General features: G+C 55.9%; 1 protein-coding gene across 1 annotated transcript in view; it reads right to left on the reverse strand.

The window, feature by feature from the left end:
- Positions 1 to 6781: 6781 nt before the first annotated feature.
- TGFBRAP1 (transforming growth factor beta receptor associated protein 1) overlaps positions 6782 to 17002 on the reverse strand; it is a gene marked incomplete at its 5' end in the record, with an annotated part of 38193 nt that continues 27972 nt past the window's right edge. The window contains 4 exons of the mRNA XM_081100865.1: positions 6782 to 9250; positions 10964 to 11418; positions 14562 to 14721; positions 15481 to 15624. Coding sequence (XP_080956991.1) covers positions 9074 to 9250; positions 10964 to 11418; positions 14562 to 14721; positions 15481 to 15624 — 936 coding nt within the window. The 3' untranslated portion in view covers positions 6782 to 9073. The remainder of the gene's footprint in view (positions 9251 to 10963; positions 11419 to 14561; positions 14722 to 15480; positions 15625 to 17002) is intronic.

The following is a 17002-nucleotide window of genomic DNA, read 5'->3' on the forward strand; positions in this document are numbered from 1 at the left end:
AAGCAGCACGGGATGCGGAGACAGCAGTCAGGAGCTCTGCAGTTCTGTGTCGGCTACTGTCAACTAGTACCTATCCATTAATTCTATAGAAAAGCGCAAAACCAACCACTGTGAAAGGTATTTTCCACCTCTTCAGAAGCTGATTGGGCTGAAGGGGCTGCGGTTATCCCTGGCACCTGCAGGCAGACATGAGTCCTCCAAATTCAGAAACTCTTGAAACACCGAGAAGCCTATCTGGCCGGCTTAGGGCCCAGGAAGGTGTGCAGCCCCCGTCTCTCCCTGTGCTGTCACTCCGAGACCCTTCCACCTTGCTGCTGGAGTGCATGAGGTTCCGCATGTTCGCTTCTCTGTCATGGGAGTGGAACGCAGCTGTGGCTGCCCCGGGCTTCATCAAAAGGAGGCACTAGTACTAACTGCACCTTTACTTTCTGTATCTGATGCTCTCACGCTGGGGGCCCTGCTGACCCGGGGGTCTTAGACAGGGAACACCTCGCCTAGCAGCCCCTCCACGTTTCAGGCCGCGGCCACTGTCCTCCGCCCTCCGCACCAGGGCCTGGTCCACTAGACAACCAGGACACAGCCACACCCAGAGGCCACTGGGATCAGCCTAAGCAGCAGCCTCGAGTCTGCTCACCACCTCGCCCTCGCCCCCTTCCCTGGAAACCACAATCGTGCTGCTGCCCGCAGTCCCCCTGCTCCCTCTGCCCCAGGGACCCTGGCGCCCCTCACGGGCACCCCTGGAGTGGGGCGAGGAGGACCTCTGGGAGCTGCGAATATAAACACTATCTTTTCAATGCAAGTGTCCCCTGACCTGTTGGTCTTATCACACCTCAAATCTTCTGTTAATAGGCTCCATTTTAAAACAAAGGATTTTCCAAATACACTGGCTGAAACATTCTGTATTCTGCCTTTTCGGTGGTGGGGTTCCTTCCCATGTCATTGAAAACGATGCAAAGACCAAGAGGAAGGGCAGGCATGTGGGCGTGGTTGCGGGCGGGATGGGACTACCGTCGTTCTGCCGCATGCACACGTGCCTCTCCCGCTGATGACTGAACATAGGAACACGGGGGACATGGACGGAAAAGGAAACTGTCCCCTTAGCATTAGGCACAGTTCTTGGTGACGGGAGTCTTTAGTCCCCTCTGCAGCAGGGTCGGCCGTGTTTTGGCAGTTGTGTGAACGCGGTAGGAACCTCGGAGGAAGGCCTGTGGCGTGACCATGCCCACTGAGGACAGCCCGGACGGTGCCCACGTGGAGAGAGCCTTCCGTCCTCCGGCCATGGAGGTGGGAATGGCGGACCCGCGGGCTGCTAGGGGGCAGCTCATTGCTGGTATTTGGGTAAACACAGGCTCTCTGAAAATCACACCCGTGGGCACAAGCCGAGCACCAACAGGGAATGGGCACAGCTGGTACCTCTCCAGCGTTGGGTGGGGTGAAGCTGGTTCCAGGAGCAGCGAGGATGTGGGGTGCGGGGCCGGCACAGCCTTTGCTGGATGGCCTGGGGCGCAGGTCTGCGTGCAGGGGGGTAGGTTAGAAACCCCAGCGCCCAGACCCTCGGCGCCAGCACAGGGCCCGCGGAGGAAGCAGGCCGGTTCTGACTCACGTGTTTGGAAGACGTGGGGAGCACAGCCCTCAGCACGCCCCACCCACACGCACACACGTGCCGTCCAGAAGCTGCTGCCCAGTCACTCTCCTGCTCTCCCAGGAAAGCGCAGAGAATGCCCCTGCCCACCTGGCGTTCGGCTGCCTCGGGCTCCCGCGCCCCGGATGTCCTCCCGTGACCCACTCGAAGGCCGGCACTGGAGCCAGGAAACTGCAGCCTCTCGCAGGGCCTGGCCAGGGTCTGGGACTGGCATGGCCCCTCCGCCCGAAAGCGGCCCCAGGGCCCGTGTGGACAGGCTGGGAGAAGAGAAATGTGCACATCGTCGTGCGGGCCTGCAGGAAGCACGCCGGCTGCTGAGTCTGCCCTGCGGCCGCTGCTTCCTTAGAAGTTAGTCTGGCCTGGCCGGTGTGGCTCAGCGGCTGAGCATCAAAGTTAGCGGCTGAGCATCAACTTATGAACCGGAGGTCGCGGTACAATTCCCAGTCAGGGCACATGCTCAGGTTGTGGGCTCGATCCCCAGCAGGGGGCGGGCAGGAGGCAACTGATCAATGATTCTCTCTTATCATTGATGTTTCTCTCTCTCTCTCTGAAATCAATAAAAATATTTTTTTTTAAATAAAAAAAAAGAAGTGAGTCTGGCCCTTGGTTCTCGGTCAGCTTCTGCAGTTCTTGCATGTGCACAACTGTCATGTCCAATGGGCAGGTCCCTGTGCCTTTCCTAGTCAATAGAGACCTGGACTGATTCTGAACCACTTCAAGGGCCTGCATTGGGCCATTTGGGAGCTTTGTTTGTTGCTCTGTTTTAACCCAATGGAAGGAATTAGGACAATAATGATGATTGCTAGATGGCTAATGCAGGGTTATATTCTACATGTTAATAAGAATATATAGAACTAGAGGCCCGATGCACGAAATCTGTGCAAGGGGCTTGGCCCTCGCTGCCCCGGCTTCGTATGGAAGGTTGTCCAGAAGGACATCGGAAGGTCGTTTGGCTGTCTGGTCTAATTAGTATTACCCTTTTATTATTATAGATAGCAATGCTAATTTTACATAAAACACAAGCAAATAGTATATGTGTACACACTTAGGGTAACTAAATACACTATTTTAAAAACCATGAAATGGAAGATTATTCAGTCTTTTAAAGGAAGGAAACTCTGACACATGCTACAACGTGGATGAATTTTGAGGACACGATGCTCAGTGAAATAAGCCAGTTCATGAAAGGACAAAAACTGTGATTCTACTCATCTGAGGCCCCAGAGACATCAAGTTCGGGGACAGAAAGTAGAATGGAAGTTGCCAGGGGACAGGAGGGCAGGGCGCTGCTGCCGTGGGGAGAGCTTGACTGGGAGGATGAGAAGGGCCTGGAGATAGAGGGTGTGACGGCTGCACAGCACTGTGAGCGGACTTCACCACACTGCCCTGTGCACTGAAAATGATTAACATGGTACATTCATGTGGTGTACATTTTACCTCAATTTAAAAAATTCATAAAAACGGCAAGCAAACTAACACACACAGAACATGTATTTAAATATAGCCATATTAACAGCCACTATCATAGCCATAAGACAGGCGTGGCCAGGCGTGGGGAAGGTGTGCTTGATGCTTAACACTCGCTTGCACACAGTTACTGAGGCTAATTTATTTGCAGGAGCAAATGGTGCCGGAATCTTGACAGTGTTCTGATTGTTTTTAAAAAGAGGCGGCCGCCTTGTAAGTGGCTCACTCAGCAGCCACCCCGACCTCAGAGTGTAGTGGACACTGTCAGACAGGGGTCGCCTGCTCACGTGCCAGAGCCTCCTGCACGCTGGCTGGCGGTCATGTGAACAAGGCCAAGTCATCTTTGTAAAGAGACTTCGAGGAAGTGCTGTATTTAACACCCTTATTTAAGCTTAATTTAACCTGAAATGGTTAATTTTATGGACACGGTGTGGTCCGCGCCCTGAGAGGGCGTGCGGGAGGCCGCCAGCTCCGAGGTGCAGGGCTCGCCCGGCCAGACGGAGACCAGGCCGCAGGCTAACCACCAGGGGCTGCTACAGACGACCTTTGTATTGCTTTCTCATTTTTAATGGTTCCTTTTGAGATGAACATCCATTTTGCTTTTTTAATAAATGTTTGAAAGAGTCCACACACAAAAAAATTATATAGCCATATTAGAATGTTGTAACCTGTCTTTTTTTTTGGGACAGAATATTGAATTTCTGACTGTTCACTCCTATAAAGTGGATACATTCTTATAAATCAGTGGTTCTCAACCTTCCTAATGCTGCGACCCTTTATACAGTTCCTCATGTTGTGGTAACCCCGAACCATAAAATTATTTTCGTTGCTACTTCATAACTGCAATTTTGCTACTGTTATGAATCATAATGTACATATCTGACATGCTATATGTGTTTTCTGATGGTTGCGACCCACAGGTTGAGAACCAGTGAAATCAAATGCTGTAAACCTCAACTGCAGCCATGCTTCTTGCACTCTAACTCTCGAGAAAGCAACGTTTAGCATTTCCGTTATATTTATTTCTGAGCTGAAGTCAACAGTTACTGCAGGTCAGCAATGTATTGAAGAGCAGTTTAGAACGCGTTTGGGGTCTTACTGTAATGTGCGGGCTGCGGAAGTGGGGGCGACAGACCACCCCAGCCCACTGGGCGCACCTGTTGCTCTGGCTGGGTCATAAACTCACAGGGCTGCAAGAGCTAGCTGAGGGCAGCGATGTGTGCATGCTCTGTGGCCCCGCTCACACTGGTAATCCACCTCCCCAGCCCAGTCAACACCAATGGAAGCTGAAAGTGAAGCTAACAGAAAACGTTCTCTGGGGAAAGATGGCCATAATGGTGAGGGACTGTGGGAGCCATGAGGAAAGGCAAAGGGATTCGTGTAGCCAAGACTGGAAAATGCTGGCAGAGGGGTGCCTGAAAGCCAGCTAATGGAAAGGCTCAGACAGACCAGTTCCTCTCGCAGCTGCAGATGGCAGCTCTGAAACCAGCAGGAGGCAGCCACAGAGGCACTTTCCTAGTCTCTGCAATACAGCAAGACTCCAGGGGTGGGGCTCCAGGGGTTGAGATCTGGGGGTTGGACTCTGGGGGTTGAGACCTGGGGGTTGAGATCTGGGGGTTGAGATCTGGGGGCTGGACTCTGGGGGTTGAGATCTGGGGGTTGGACTCAGGGGGTTGAGATCTGGGGGTTGATACCTGGGGGTTGATACCTGGGGATTGATGCCTGGGGGTTGGACTCTGGGGGTTGATACCTGGGGGTTGGACTCTGGGGGTTGAGATCTTGGGGTTGAGACCTGGGGATTGAGATCTGGGGGTTGGACTCTGGGGGTTGAGACCTGGGGGTTGAGATCTGGGGGTTGGACTCTGGGGGTTGAGATCTGGGGGTTGAGATCTGGGGGTTGGGCTCTGGGGGTTGAGATCTGGGGGTTGTGATCTGGGGGTTGTGATCTGGGGGTTGAGATCTGGGGGGTGAGATCTGGGGGTTGAGATCGGGGGGTTGAGATCTGGGGGTTGTGATCTGGGGGTTGAGATCCGGGGGTTAAGATCCGGGGGTTGAGATCTGGGGGTTGGGTTCTGGGGATTGAGATCTGAGGGTTGAGATCTGGGGGTTGCGATCTGGGGGTTGAGATCTGGGGGTTAAGATCCGGGGGTTGAGATCTGAGGGTTGAGATCTGAGGGTTGAGATCTGGGGGTTGAGATCTGGGGGTTGAGATCCGGGAGCTCAGACACAGCCAGGGGGACCCTGCAGCCCAGTTTCTGAGCTGGGTGTTGCCCGGAGAGCCCCAAGAACCTGTGGGGCAGCGTTTGGTGTCAAAGGCTGGCCCACCCCCATAGCTCTGGCCTGAAGGGTCCTCAGACACCACCTGCTCTACCTCTGAGGTTGTGACTTGCCCAGGACCACAGTGGCTGGTGGAGCCAGAGACCAGGTTCCCCGACACCTCGTGATAACATGTTCCTTCTCAAGCCTCCCCTGGCCTGTTGAGCCGCGTGTTGCTTTGTAACCCTTTCTTGCTGCAGCACATTTAACTGCGTCGGCGCGTCTCTCCGTCCATCAATTCACTCTCTCACTCAGCCACCGGGACAGGCAGTGTGAGTCCACAACCTCTCCAGTCTCGTCAGGTGTGTCAGCCTACGCACCCCCTCTTCATCCCTAACATGCGAATGAACCACCCAACACCAATGACGTAGAAATGTAAGAAGAGCAGCCACGTTTCCGCCCCAGGGTTTTCTGCAGGAACAGTCAACCCTGGGCTGGTTCCTGGTTTTGCTTCTGTTCGTGGTTGGTGAAGCCGCAGGCAGGGAACCGCCCGTGGGGCAGAGCTCTGGCTTGGTGTGCGTCAGCCGTAAGACAACCACTCAACACCCTGCCTCAGCTTCTTCACCTTGAAATATGGATGACTCATGTACCCCGCCCTAGCAGCCCCAGCATAGAACAGTCGGCCTATGTCAGCTCACCCTGTGCTCAGGGCAGGGCCAGGCCTGGATGAGAGAGAGAGAGAGAGAGAGAGAGAGAGAGAGAGAGAGAGAGAGAGAGCCCAGGACAGTGCTGGGTGGGACCAGGCATGGATGAGAGAGAGAGAGAGAGAGAGAGAGAGAGAGAGAGAGAGAGAGAGAGAGCCCAGGACAGTGCTGGGTGGGGCCAGGCCTGGATGAGAGAGCCCAGGACAGCGCTGGGCAGGGCCAGGCCTGGGTGAGAGAGAGTGCCCAGCAAAGTCACTCCACAGAACTTCCCAGACCTTCTATGAACAGGGGTCTAAGAGGGAAATCAACATTTAAAAGGTGAAATTCTTTAAAGGTTCTATTCCTTGAATACATTGAGGACTAGCAATGCAAGGGCAGGAGGCTTACTTAAGAGTGTTTAGCTAAAAGGTAAAGTATGTCAGAAGTAACCAGAAACCTCCATTGACCCCTCAGGGCACAATGTATCTGAAGGGGTTTTCAAGGAGCAACCTAAGAGTGTGCGGGAGATAAACTGAGAAGTGGGTCATTTAAAATTTGGTAAAGTAACAAAACCCTTAAGGGGTGCCGTGAAAGTCCTGTGGATGCCAGGAGGAGCCGCAGGCATGGAGGCGTGAGCTCTGGAACTCCGTAGGCTAGGCACCACCGGGTGAGTGGACACCCTCCCTTTATCAAGAGAATTTTATTTTTTTAAAAAATAACTACAGAAAGGACAAAGAATTAAAAGAATTTTAATAAAATCAAGTTTACATTTGTACATCTTGTGTATTTGGGACCCAACCAGGGGCAAAGGATAGAGTTGCAAGGACAATGGTTTCCATAGGGGAGCAAGCAGAAAGCAAGGGCTACCCAGCTGTGTGACAGGCATCGCTCGATGGTGTGACCGAGGCCCCTCCCTCCAGCACAGCTTCCCAGGCTGAGCCAGGCCCGTGCCGCACAGCCTACACCCCCCGTTAATTCTCGACAGGCAACAGCAGATACACAGGCCATAAAATTAGACAGTCTTGCCCACAGAACATAAAATGACAACCGAGTTCAGTTCATGCTGTTTTAACTAGAATGGCTAACAGAACCTAGAGGGAAAAGGGGCCGAGTGGTGCTCCCAATTGCTCTGTCCAACAGCACGGTCACAGTGCAGCAGCCCTGTCGAAAGAACATGTATTTCTTTTCAAAATATGATTGGAGAAAAGAGCCTGTGGGAGTTTGAGAAAGATTAGAGAAAGGTTTTGAACACAGGAGACGATTCTGCAGTGTCACAGAATTCTGCCTGTCTTCGAGGATCTGTGAGAGCTGGAAAACTGTTCAACTCCAATTCCCATTATTCTAAAGGAAAAAAAAACACATTTCTAAGTATTGATCAATGTGCAGGGAAAAAAGAGACGAGTGGCCCCAAGTTAGAAATGAGCAATCACAAGACGTTTTCAAGATTTTACCCATTCTGAGTAGAAACAGTGCTTTGCAAAGTGCATATTGCATGGACTAGTCGCCCGTTCTTCGAGGAGTAAATCCAAGCACACAAGTTGAACGGTGATATGCACAGTAATATGGTGATTCTGCAAGCCCTCCGCAGGGCGGCTCCTGGCTGGGCTTTGTGTCCACCCTGAGCAACAGCTCATGGCTGCGTCGCAGGCAGAATTCCTTCATTACCTCTTGTTGAGCTCACCGAGACTTAGTTAGGAAAGAAAGCGCGGATGCCTTTGCCTTCTTGGCCCAGTTGGCATCACAAAGGAAAAGGAACGCTGACCACTGCTAGTGCAGAAGACGTTTTTAAAGACTGTAGTGGGCTCTTCATCCCCCTCCGTAAGGCTGAGGCTGAGGGAGGGCGTGTTCCAGGTTCTCTTCTTTCTCACAGACGCTGATGCTTGCTTGCAAGCCTTGCATGGGGTACAGTGTCTTTATTGTTCATTCCTAACAGAATCAATCATCAAAATGAAGAAATCCGAGAGGGCAGTGCAGTAACCACAGAACGCATACGCAGTCTGGGACCGACAGGCATTCATTTCCCTGTGAGCAGGAGACCTCAGAGCAGGCATGTAAAGTGCTGGAGGTAAGGCAGTGGGCTGGGCTTCCTCTAAGGGTGTGGCATGACCTGCAGGGAGGGCGCCACCTCCCCACGGGCAACGGCAGCACCGCCCATGCCTGCCCAGCTGAGAGTGAGGGGAAGCCGGCCTCGCCGGAAAAACGCTCGGTTTGTGCTCATTGTTTCCCTTTTAACTTCCCAAGGATTCAATAGGAGGTACATTTAACAAGAAAAACATCCCTAACAAATACGACAGATGATTTTCTAAATGAGAGAAATATTACAAAGATAATATAACTTCAAATAAAAACGTTTAGTCAAGCACATTGGCCGTGGAGTTTCAGGCCAGCACACATGGGCCCTGTCCCCACGGTTCCCCGTCTCTGCCGTGGTCCAGACGGGCAGGCAGCCCCTCTCTCGGCCGTCATCAGTTTCGTAGTGGTGTTCACTTGCTAGAAGCCAGAAGGGAAGCAGGAGGGGACGGACACACCTCCCAGGCCAGCCAATGCCAAGGGCAAGAGCAGAGCCCTGAGGTCATCGGGAAGCAGCCACTGTGCCGTGGACGGAGCACGCACCACGCGGGAGAAGTGCGACGTGAAACCTGCCGCACAGGACCCTGCCTGGCCACTCGCCGGGCGGGAGAGGTCACCTGCTGCCACCTGAAGCCACTGTCTGGGCAGGTGTGTGCCTGACGTGGCGTGGGCGCCAGCCTGTGGGGGTGCGCCCGGAAGGCTCACGTATCCGTCCAAGTGGACAACCGTGTGTCTGGGCGGGCGAACGAGCACGTCTCTCCTTGTGGGTTTCCTGTTTACATTCAATGCGATTGGTCAGCAGGGAAGAGAACTTGTTTCACACTGACGGAGCCTCCCGGGCACCAAGACGTCGCCTCTGTCTTGGCTGGCACAGCGCCGCCGCGTTCTGCTCCTTGCACTGGGCAGGCTTGGTGTGCGAAGAACTCGAGGTCCCCCTGGCGCCCAGGGGGCCCCTTCAAGTCCGAGCGCCGGGGCGGGGGGCGCTGGGGTTCGTGTGTCTGCTGGCAGCACAGTGGGTGTGGACGAGGTCACCGGTTGGGTATCTAACAAACACTGGCTCGCAGAAGGGACTGTGGCACACCTGGCACAGCTGTGTGTCTGAGAGCCGGAAGGAGCTTCTTTTCAGCTTCATCTGCGAAAACAAAGACAGGTTCTCACATGTTGCTGTTTAGTCTGTCAGACGCGCCTGACCCCAGGGACCACTGTTACTGTGAGCACTGCTGTAATATCAACTTCCTGAAACACAGTATTAGAAGTGAAAATAACAAACACAGCCTCGGTAACTGGGGAAGCACAAAGAGCCTCGAAACCCCTTCCTTATTTTACAAACATCACTGGTGCTTGTCTGGCGGAGGCATCCCACCGAGATGGCCCCTCGGACGCTCTGTGAGCTCGGGCGCACTCCGGCGAGGCCTGCTTACCGTGGTGCCCTTAGAGCTGGATGAGGCCGCCCCACCCTCGCTTCCCGGGGCCGCTCACCGACAAACAAGCAGAGGAAGGCGCAAACAGGGCACCTGGTCAAAGCCACACGGCTGGCTAGTGGCACATGCCTGACGTCCTAGGACAGATTTTCTTTCCTTAAGGTACTAACAAGCCTGAGCTGTGACGCCATCGCCAGCTAAGAGCCTTTCTGCACAGTTCCCTGCGGCCACACGGCAGCTGGCTGGAGGCTGAGCAGCAACTTGGTGAGTTCACCTTGGACACGTTAGTGTCATCAGTCCTCCGACATTTATTCAATGCCCTCGGGACGCCTGGCTTGGCTCTAGAGATCATAAATACTGAGATCATAAATGACGTCCTGCTCTCAAGGAACCAAGCAATTACGAAAGGCGTGCTCAGAATGGTTAACCGGCTGAGGGGTGTGAAGGTTCCACCAGGGCACCACCTGGCCGGGTTTCCTGCAGGTGGTCCCCAGATACGAAGGGACAGGTGAGATCACCCCGGCAGAGAGAAAGGCAGGAATGAAGGCCATACATGTGGAGAGCGTGTCACCCTGGGGGGTGCCACATGTCCTGGCGAGCTGTGACGGGTCGAAGAGGTGAGACGGAATCTTCCAGGCACTGACCTCTCCCGGGAGCCAATGACGCTTCCAAGGGGGACAGGCTGGCTCCTGCTCCGGGGAGACCGCTCCTCCCACGGAGGGGTCTCCAAAGGGAGGGGAGGTGGGGGGCTGCTGCAGACTGAATTGTGCCCCCAATTCATACACTGGAGCCCTAATTCCTAATGTGATGGTGTTTGGAGGTGGGGCCTGTGGCAGGTGCTAAGGTCAGACGAGGCCATGGTGGGCGCCCAGGACGGGAGTAGGGCCGTCAGAAGAGGGAGAGGCCAGAGCTGCTCTGCTGCGAGAGGACACAGGGAGCGCCACACCAGGCAGGGAGTCCGCACCAGGCAGGAACTCTGCCGGCCACGCTTCTTTACTACCAGCCCTGGTAACGTGAGAAACCAGCGCTGCTGTCTAACACGAGGGGGCATCTGCTAGGGCAGCCCGAGCTGAGTGACAGGGACAAGATGTGGCGCTCTGAGGGGCTGGGGTGCATGCCTGGCTCTTCCACTGACTGACTGCTCTGTGCCTCAGCTTTCCCTCCTGTGAACGGAGGTAATAGCAGCACTGCATTCAAATGCTGTGACGAGGAAGTGATGCCATGATGACAAGTGCGGAAAAGCGCCGGGCGCACAACGTGCACCTGCCTTCCTGACCATCGTCTCAGAAAGGGAGAAAACACACTCCGCACAGGCCTCTCCGAGCGGAATGCAGACGGACGCTGCAGAGAAAACACTGACAGAATATTCCCCAGGCAAAACGCACGCCACACAACACCCGCGTCCGGAGGCGCCCGGCTCTCACCTGGTCGTGCTTGTAGATCAGGTTCTCCGACGTGGCCAGGCCGAGCGCCACCTGCGCGGTCCTCCTGGTGTGGGTGCTGTCCCGCACGGCGCCCATCAGGAACGGGCAGAGCAGCTGCACCGACCAGGTGCCCGGCAGCAGCTGCAGAACCTGGGCAGCGTCAAACTCCGCGGCGTGGCGGTTCAGGAGGTCCACGGCGGCCACAGCCAGCTCCGTGGAGGCGGGGGCGGGGGCGGGAGGGCTGGGGCCCGGGCCCAGGTACAGGGCCAGCAGCGTGTGGAAGAGCCGCCGTCGGTAGGCGGGCTCCCTGCCCGCAGAGCGCCAGGCACAGTAGTCCTCGGCCGCAGGGAAGTCCCCCAGCTCGAGGGCCAGGGTGCGCAGGGCCTGCTCGTGCTCCTCCAGCTTCCCGTGCAGGATGGCCCTCTCCATGGGCAGGCCGGCGCCCCGCACTCTCTCTGTGGGCAGAACCAGGGTCAGAACAGCGGGAGGCCAAGCTGGCGCCTGGCCGCTCCTACGCCCCGCCCAGACCATGTGAGCGGCGTCCGTGTCCACGCTTTGCATCTGGTGTCACAACGCCAAAGACACGTGCTACCTCTCGAAGGACAGGCAGGTCGCAGAATACAGATTTGCTCAGAGCTTAGAGACTGAACGAAACACATGACCCTGGTCTCAGAAGGCCCGGGAGGCCTGCGTGCCAGCCTGGGGCCTCCAACCAGCCCACAGGACCCCCTGTCCAGTGAGCGCCTCTTGACTAATGCAGAAAAGCATCGCAGATAACGTCACCTCTCATCATACAGTTGGCCAAACCCCTTTCTTCTAATTTGAACTCTATTCCATGCAAAGGCATATGGGTTCACATTGCTAAAATCCATGTCTACATCAGCCTAAAGCAGTGGTCGGCAAACTGCGGCTTGCGAGCCACATGTGGCTCTTTGGCCCCTTGAGTGTGGCTCTCCCACAAAATACCGGCTCTTCCACAAAATACCGACTTCTGCGTATGGGCCACAAAGTTTCAATCGCACTGTATGTGCGTGCCCGCACGTGGTACTTTGTGGAACAGCCACACTCAAGGGGCCAAAGAGCCGCATGTGGCTCGCAAGCCGCGGTTTGCCAACCACGGGCCTAAAGCAAGCATGTCAAACTTGTAGCCCACGGGCCGCATGTGGCCCAGCCAATATAACGGTACATAAGAAAAGTTTTAGTAAAAAACTCGTAACTTAATTTTTACACTATCCTGTTACACATAATTATTAATAACGAACTACAACGTTCGCTAATGACTGATTGCTATAATCGTGTTGCATTCATTTCCCTTACGCACCTTATGCACAGGCGCACCATTTCTCTCCACTAACACTAGCAGCGAATATTTTAGCAGCAGGTGGCCACATCGTTAGTCTTGGACTGACTTGTTTGGTGTGCGCAACAGGAAATATTTTGATTTCGGAGAATAAGAAAAATAGGTTTATTTGCGTTACGCTTATTAATTCGTGCAGTTATTCAGTTTGGTAAGTTAATGTGCAAGAAAAAATATTAATTTTTATTAAAATGTTCTATTATTTTGTTAATGATACTCATTTATTTCAGCCCTTTGTATTCAGCATGTCTCTATCGAAATAAACCTATGTTTCTATGAAAATTGAAGCTTTTGTTTTTTGCGGCCCGCATACACTTAAGCCTTGTTTATTTGGCCCGTGTGAGCCTTTGAGTTTGACATGCTCGGCCTAAAGATTTTCCTGTTTGTCTCACAATGTAAATGTCCGGCTGATAAGTAGACGGCACCAGCAGAGGAGCACAGGGGCCGGCTGCCGTTGGTGGGATGCTCTCCTCAGTGACGTCCCTTTGCTGCCCGCTCCCCTGCCAGCCAGGACGATAACGTAAGGTCTCTCCCACTGGGCAGGGGTGTTCTGAGGACCACCTCTCCAGGGACCAAGGATTATTCCAATTACAGGCCTTTTGCATCTGAAGTTTGGCCACATCCAGGCCTGATGCACAAGGCAGACACCACCAGTCCTGTAGCAAAGGGCTGGCTCATCCACAGGCCACCGACGGCACCAGGCACAGGCTGCACAGGCACCAGCTGTCCTCACAGACCCTGAACACATCACTCCTAAGTGGACGCCACCGTATGGGACGGGAGAGGCACAAAGACGGTGACGAAAAGGTCTGGAAGCGACCTACACCTTCATGTCTGCCATCTCATTCATGCTTGACTCTCCCCCCATGGGTGGGCTTGGCAGGAACTACTATGCTACGTGCCCCAGTGACACCCCTGGTCACCTGACTCCCAGGGGGCAGCAGTCGTCTGAGTGGCAGTGCTGTTCCAGTCTTGGGGACACCCACTTCCTGCAAGCTCCCAGGCTTACCTTCTGACTGCCAGAACAGGGCCGCCTCGGGGCGGCTCCCAGCCCAACACCCGAGGTCTGGCCTGCTACTCCCTGGGCCCCACGTGGAGCTTCCACGGCCTCACCTGACCCTCGGTTACGAGGACAGGAACCCAGCCACACCACCCTCCACCCTCTGTGCATGTCTGACACTACGCATGCTCCACAAGGGTGGCGGGATAAGAACACCCATCGACAAACTGCGAGTAGCATGAAGTTGTTATGAAGGGATCTGGACAGCATAAAGTAGGACATAAGTCAGGGGGCAGTGAAAATGCTCAACAAACATGATCGCACGGGCACTGACCAATCATAACGGGCGGTGGCTGTGGGCGACCGGCTGAATGTCAAGTGCGGGCTGGGGCCAGTGTTGGCTTGGAACGCCTGCTGTGGGGCTGGCGAGCTCGGCCCCTGGGCACCTGCTCTGAGCTTCACATTCCTCTGCTATAAAGGTCAGCAAATAAACGTCACACTGCGTGCTGAGCGTTGTGACCTATGCCTGGGCTACACATAGTCAGTCCCCAGTGTTGGCAGATTCTGTATGTGCCTCCTCACCAGCATCTATTTGTAACTCCAAAAGCAATACTTGTGGTGCTTCTGAGGCATCTGTGGCCTCGCCCAGCGTGGCCTAATGGGTGAGCCAGCGACAGGTGAAGCAAAGCGACGCTCGGCTCTCACTGGGCACACACGTGTGCTTATCACGGTCCACTCAGCTCCCAGTGCAGCACTGCTGTGCTCCTGTAGGTGGTTTCAGCGTTTAAAACGGCCCAAGCTCAGGGCTGGACACGGCTACGCTGGCAGCACAGGAAGGCTGGTGCCTCCCAGGAGGCCTCTTGGTGAAAACCTGAACTCCAACCTGAGGGGAGAGCACGCCTGAGTGCCTGCTGTGCACAGGCCCCTTCTCACCGTGTCCCGAGCACGTATCACGAATCAGCTGACGTTACATGAGGGTCTTTACACAGAGGCATCAAACACGCTCTGCACGGACCGGCCGAGGGAGAGCTGGGGGTCAGAGTGCGCAGGGACCTGGCCCGGCTCCCGAGCGCAGCAGGGTCCTCACTGGTTGTCTGTGGAGACTACAGCCCCTCCAGCGGGGCTGGCTTTGTGCCTTAAAGGCTCAAGGGATCGTCCACGGAACACGGGAGCGATGCCGAAGCCTTGCCCTCTCCCGCCACCCGCAGGGTTACCGTGGAGTGACCACGAGCTCGCCTCACCCATCAGGAACTGGACTCGGTACAGGTCGGACTTCTGCAGCAGGCGTCGCAGCTTCGCCTGGGTCTCCGTCACCTCGGCCCCCGAGCCGCTGGCGCCGGGCGTCCGCTGCAGCACCGCGTCCAGGTAGAGGAGGGCCAAGTGCGTGTGGTACTCTTCCCTCTGCAGGAAACGGGCCAAGCACACGCGAGTTCGCGCGGGGGAGACTGGGTGCCCGGCCCGCGGTGCCGAGGGGACCTGGCGGATTCGCAAGGACAATGCACAACACGCTGGCTGGTCAAAACCCTCTCAGAAACCACAACGCAGAGAAGGCGAATTTAAAATCCACGGGGCCCTGGCTGGTCTGGCTCGGTGGGTAGAGCCTCGGCCTGCAGACTGAAACGTCCCAGGTTCGGTTCCAGTCGGGGACACATGCCCGGGTTGTGGACTCGATCCCCAGTGGGTGACGTGCAGGAGGCAGCCGATCAGTGATTCTCTCTCATCATTGATATTTCTATCTCTCTCTCCCTCTTCCTTCCTCTCTGAAATCAATAAAAATAAATAAATAAATAAAAAACTTACAGGGAAACTATAAAAGGGCTACTTCTCATTTTGAGAAGGGCCACAGGATGTAGATATTCTCCAAAGAGGTACAGCTTCCCTCATTTCCTTTAAGAAAATCAACAAGGAAGGAGTAGAGAAGGAAAGTACGAGCAGAATGGACATGAGATGAGGGTAAGAAGCTACTTACTCCTCCCGCCTCTTTCACAACCGCCAGCTCCTGCCGACCGCCAGCTCCTGCCGACCACCAGCAGCACAGCTGGGCAGCCAGGGCACAAAAAACGCTACACGAGGACCACCTGCCACCAAGTCTTAGTGTGGAATCCGTCGCTTAGAGCGGGATGCTGCCACCGGCACACTGATCCACTTCGCGGGGCTCACCTGCAGGTTCCTGTCCATAACCAGGTGTTCCAGGTAGCGCACGAGGGCGTTGGGGTATTTCTTAAGGCGAGTGAGCACATCGTCTGGATTGAAACCGTCCTGCTGCTCCTCCAAAGGCCTCTTGGTGAAAACCTGAACTCCAACCTGAGGGGAGAGCGCGCCTGAGTGCTTGCTGTGCACAGGCCCCTTCTCACCGTGTCCCGGGCACCGCGGTCCGCGCTCTGGGTGAAGCCACGGGCTCCGGGAGCAGTGCACAGGCAGCTCGCAGACGGAGCAGAGGCTGCCGGCCCGGCCCTCCTCACGGCCTGGCCATTCCCTTCAAAGGGCCAGAAGTTAAAGAACGAAACATTTATTGGAAACAACCCATAAAGCAAAATTTTGTGATATTAAGGTCATCCCAAACCAGGACGGTCACTGGCTGACTAGGAAGGGGAAGGGTCTGAAGTGCTGCCCACCCAGCGGCCCGTTCTCCTGACGCTGACACCGCTTATGGAGCACCCAGTGTCCCGGCCGCCTCTGGCCAGTCTCCCAGGGCCCACGGTGCAATTCCGTGCTCTGCGGACGTGCTGACGGCACGCAGGGAAGTAAACCCAGCCTGCCCTGCCCCGGGCACTGTGTGCACTCTTCCGCACACGCTCGCACGCCACAAAGCCCGTCGGCGGAACAGCGCAGCTCGGCTCTGCCAACTGCAGCGCCTCAGGGACGTTCAGAGCTCTCGGAGCCCGGGCTCCCATCCTGAGGCGCCCACTGGGGGCCGTCTCCTTGTTTAAAGGAGGTGACACATGTGAGGGACCGGTGCCGGGTCAGGGAGCACCCAGAGCCCGAGCGCCGTGACCGCCTCGTGGCAGCGGGAGAGTGCCCACTGCAGCGGCACCAGGCTGCCAGCGGCGTGGGCAGGTCGGCGCGTGGTGCTGCGCGTGCCGGCGCAGAGTACAGAGGGCGGGAAACGTCCACGGAGCACACGGCCGACTCCAGTTAGCACCAGGGAGGGCACGGGCGACCCACATCCCAGAAGGGCACCTGTGGCCAGGCCCGCATCAGAAAGCTGCCGCTGTCTCCGGAGGGAGCGAGGCCGCGCAGGCGCTCTCAGCGGCGAGAACTGAATGCTTCCCCAGGCGCCTTGGGCCTGCCCTCGGGATTCTGGCCCCGCCCCGAGCACGCCGTCCCCTCTGGGGCCCCAGTGCTCTCTCACTGACCACTGACATCCTTGGTCAGCCTCTGCGATGGGCCAGTCCTGCTCATGCTGCCCTCCTCCCTCCAGACCCACGACCCCGCATCACGGCAGCGGGAGCAGAGACAGGGCAGCGGTTCGCCTGGCGTGGCCCAGGCCCGGCACCCAGCCTGCAGCAGCCATCGGATCCTGCTCCCGTCCACGGACCACACGGCCGCCAGCCTCAGTTGGGTGGGGTTTTGCAGAAGATGCTAAGAATGGGGCTGGCTATGCTGCCGCGTCTCTAGCGTGGCCCGCCCCAGACAGGGTGCTGAACGGCGCGTCTCCAAAAGCACTGAAACGCTGGGACGC

This window comes from Myotis nattereri, assembly GCF_964212035.1.
Source record: "Myotis nattereri genome assembly, chromosome: 10".
Lineage (NCBI taxonomy): Eukaryota > Metazoa > Chordata > Mammalia > Chiroptera > Vespertilionidae > Myotis > Myotis nattereri.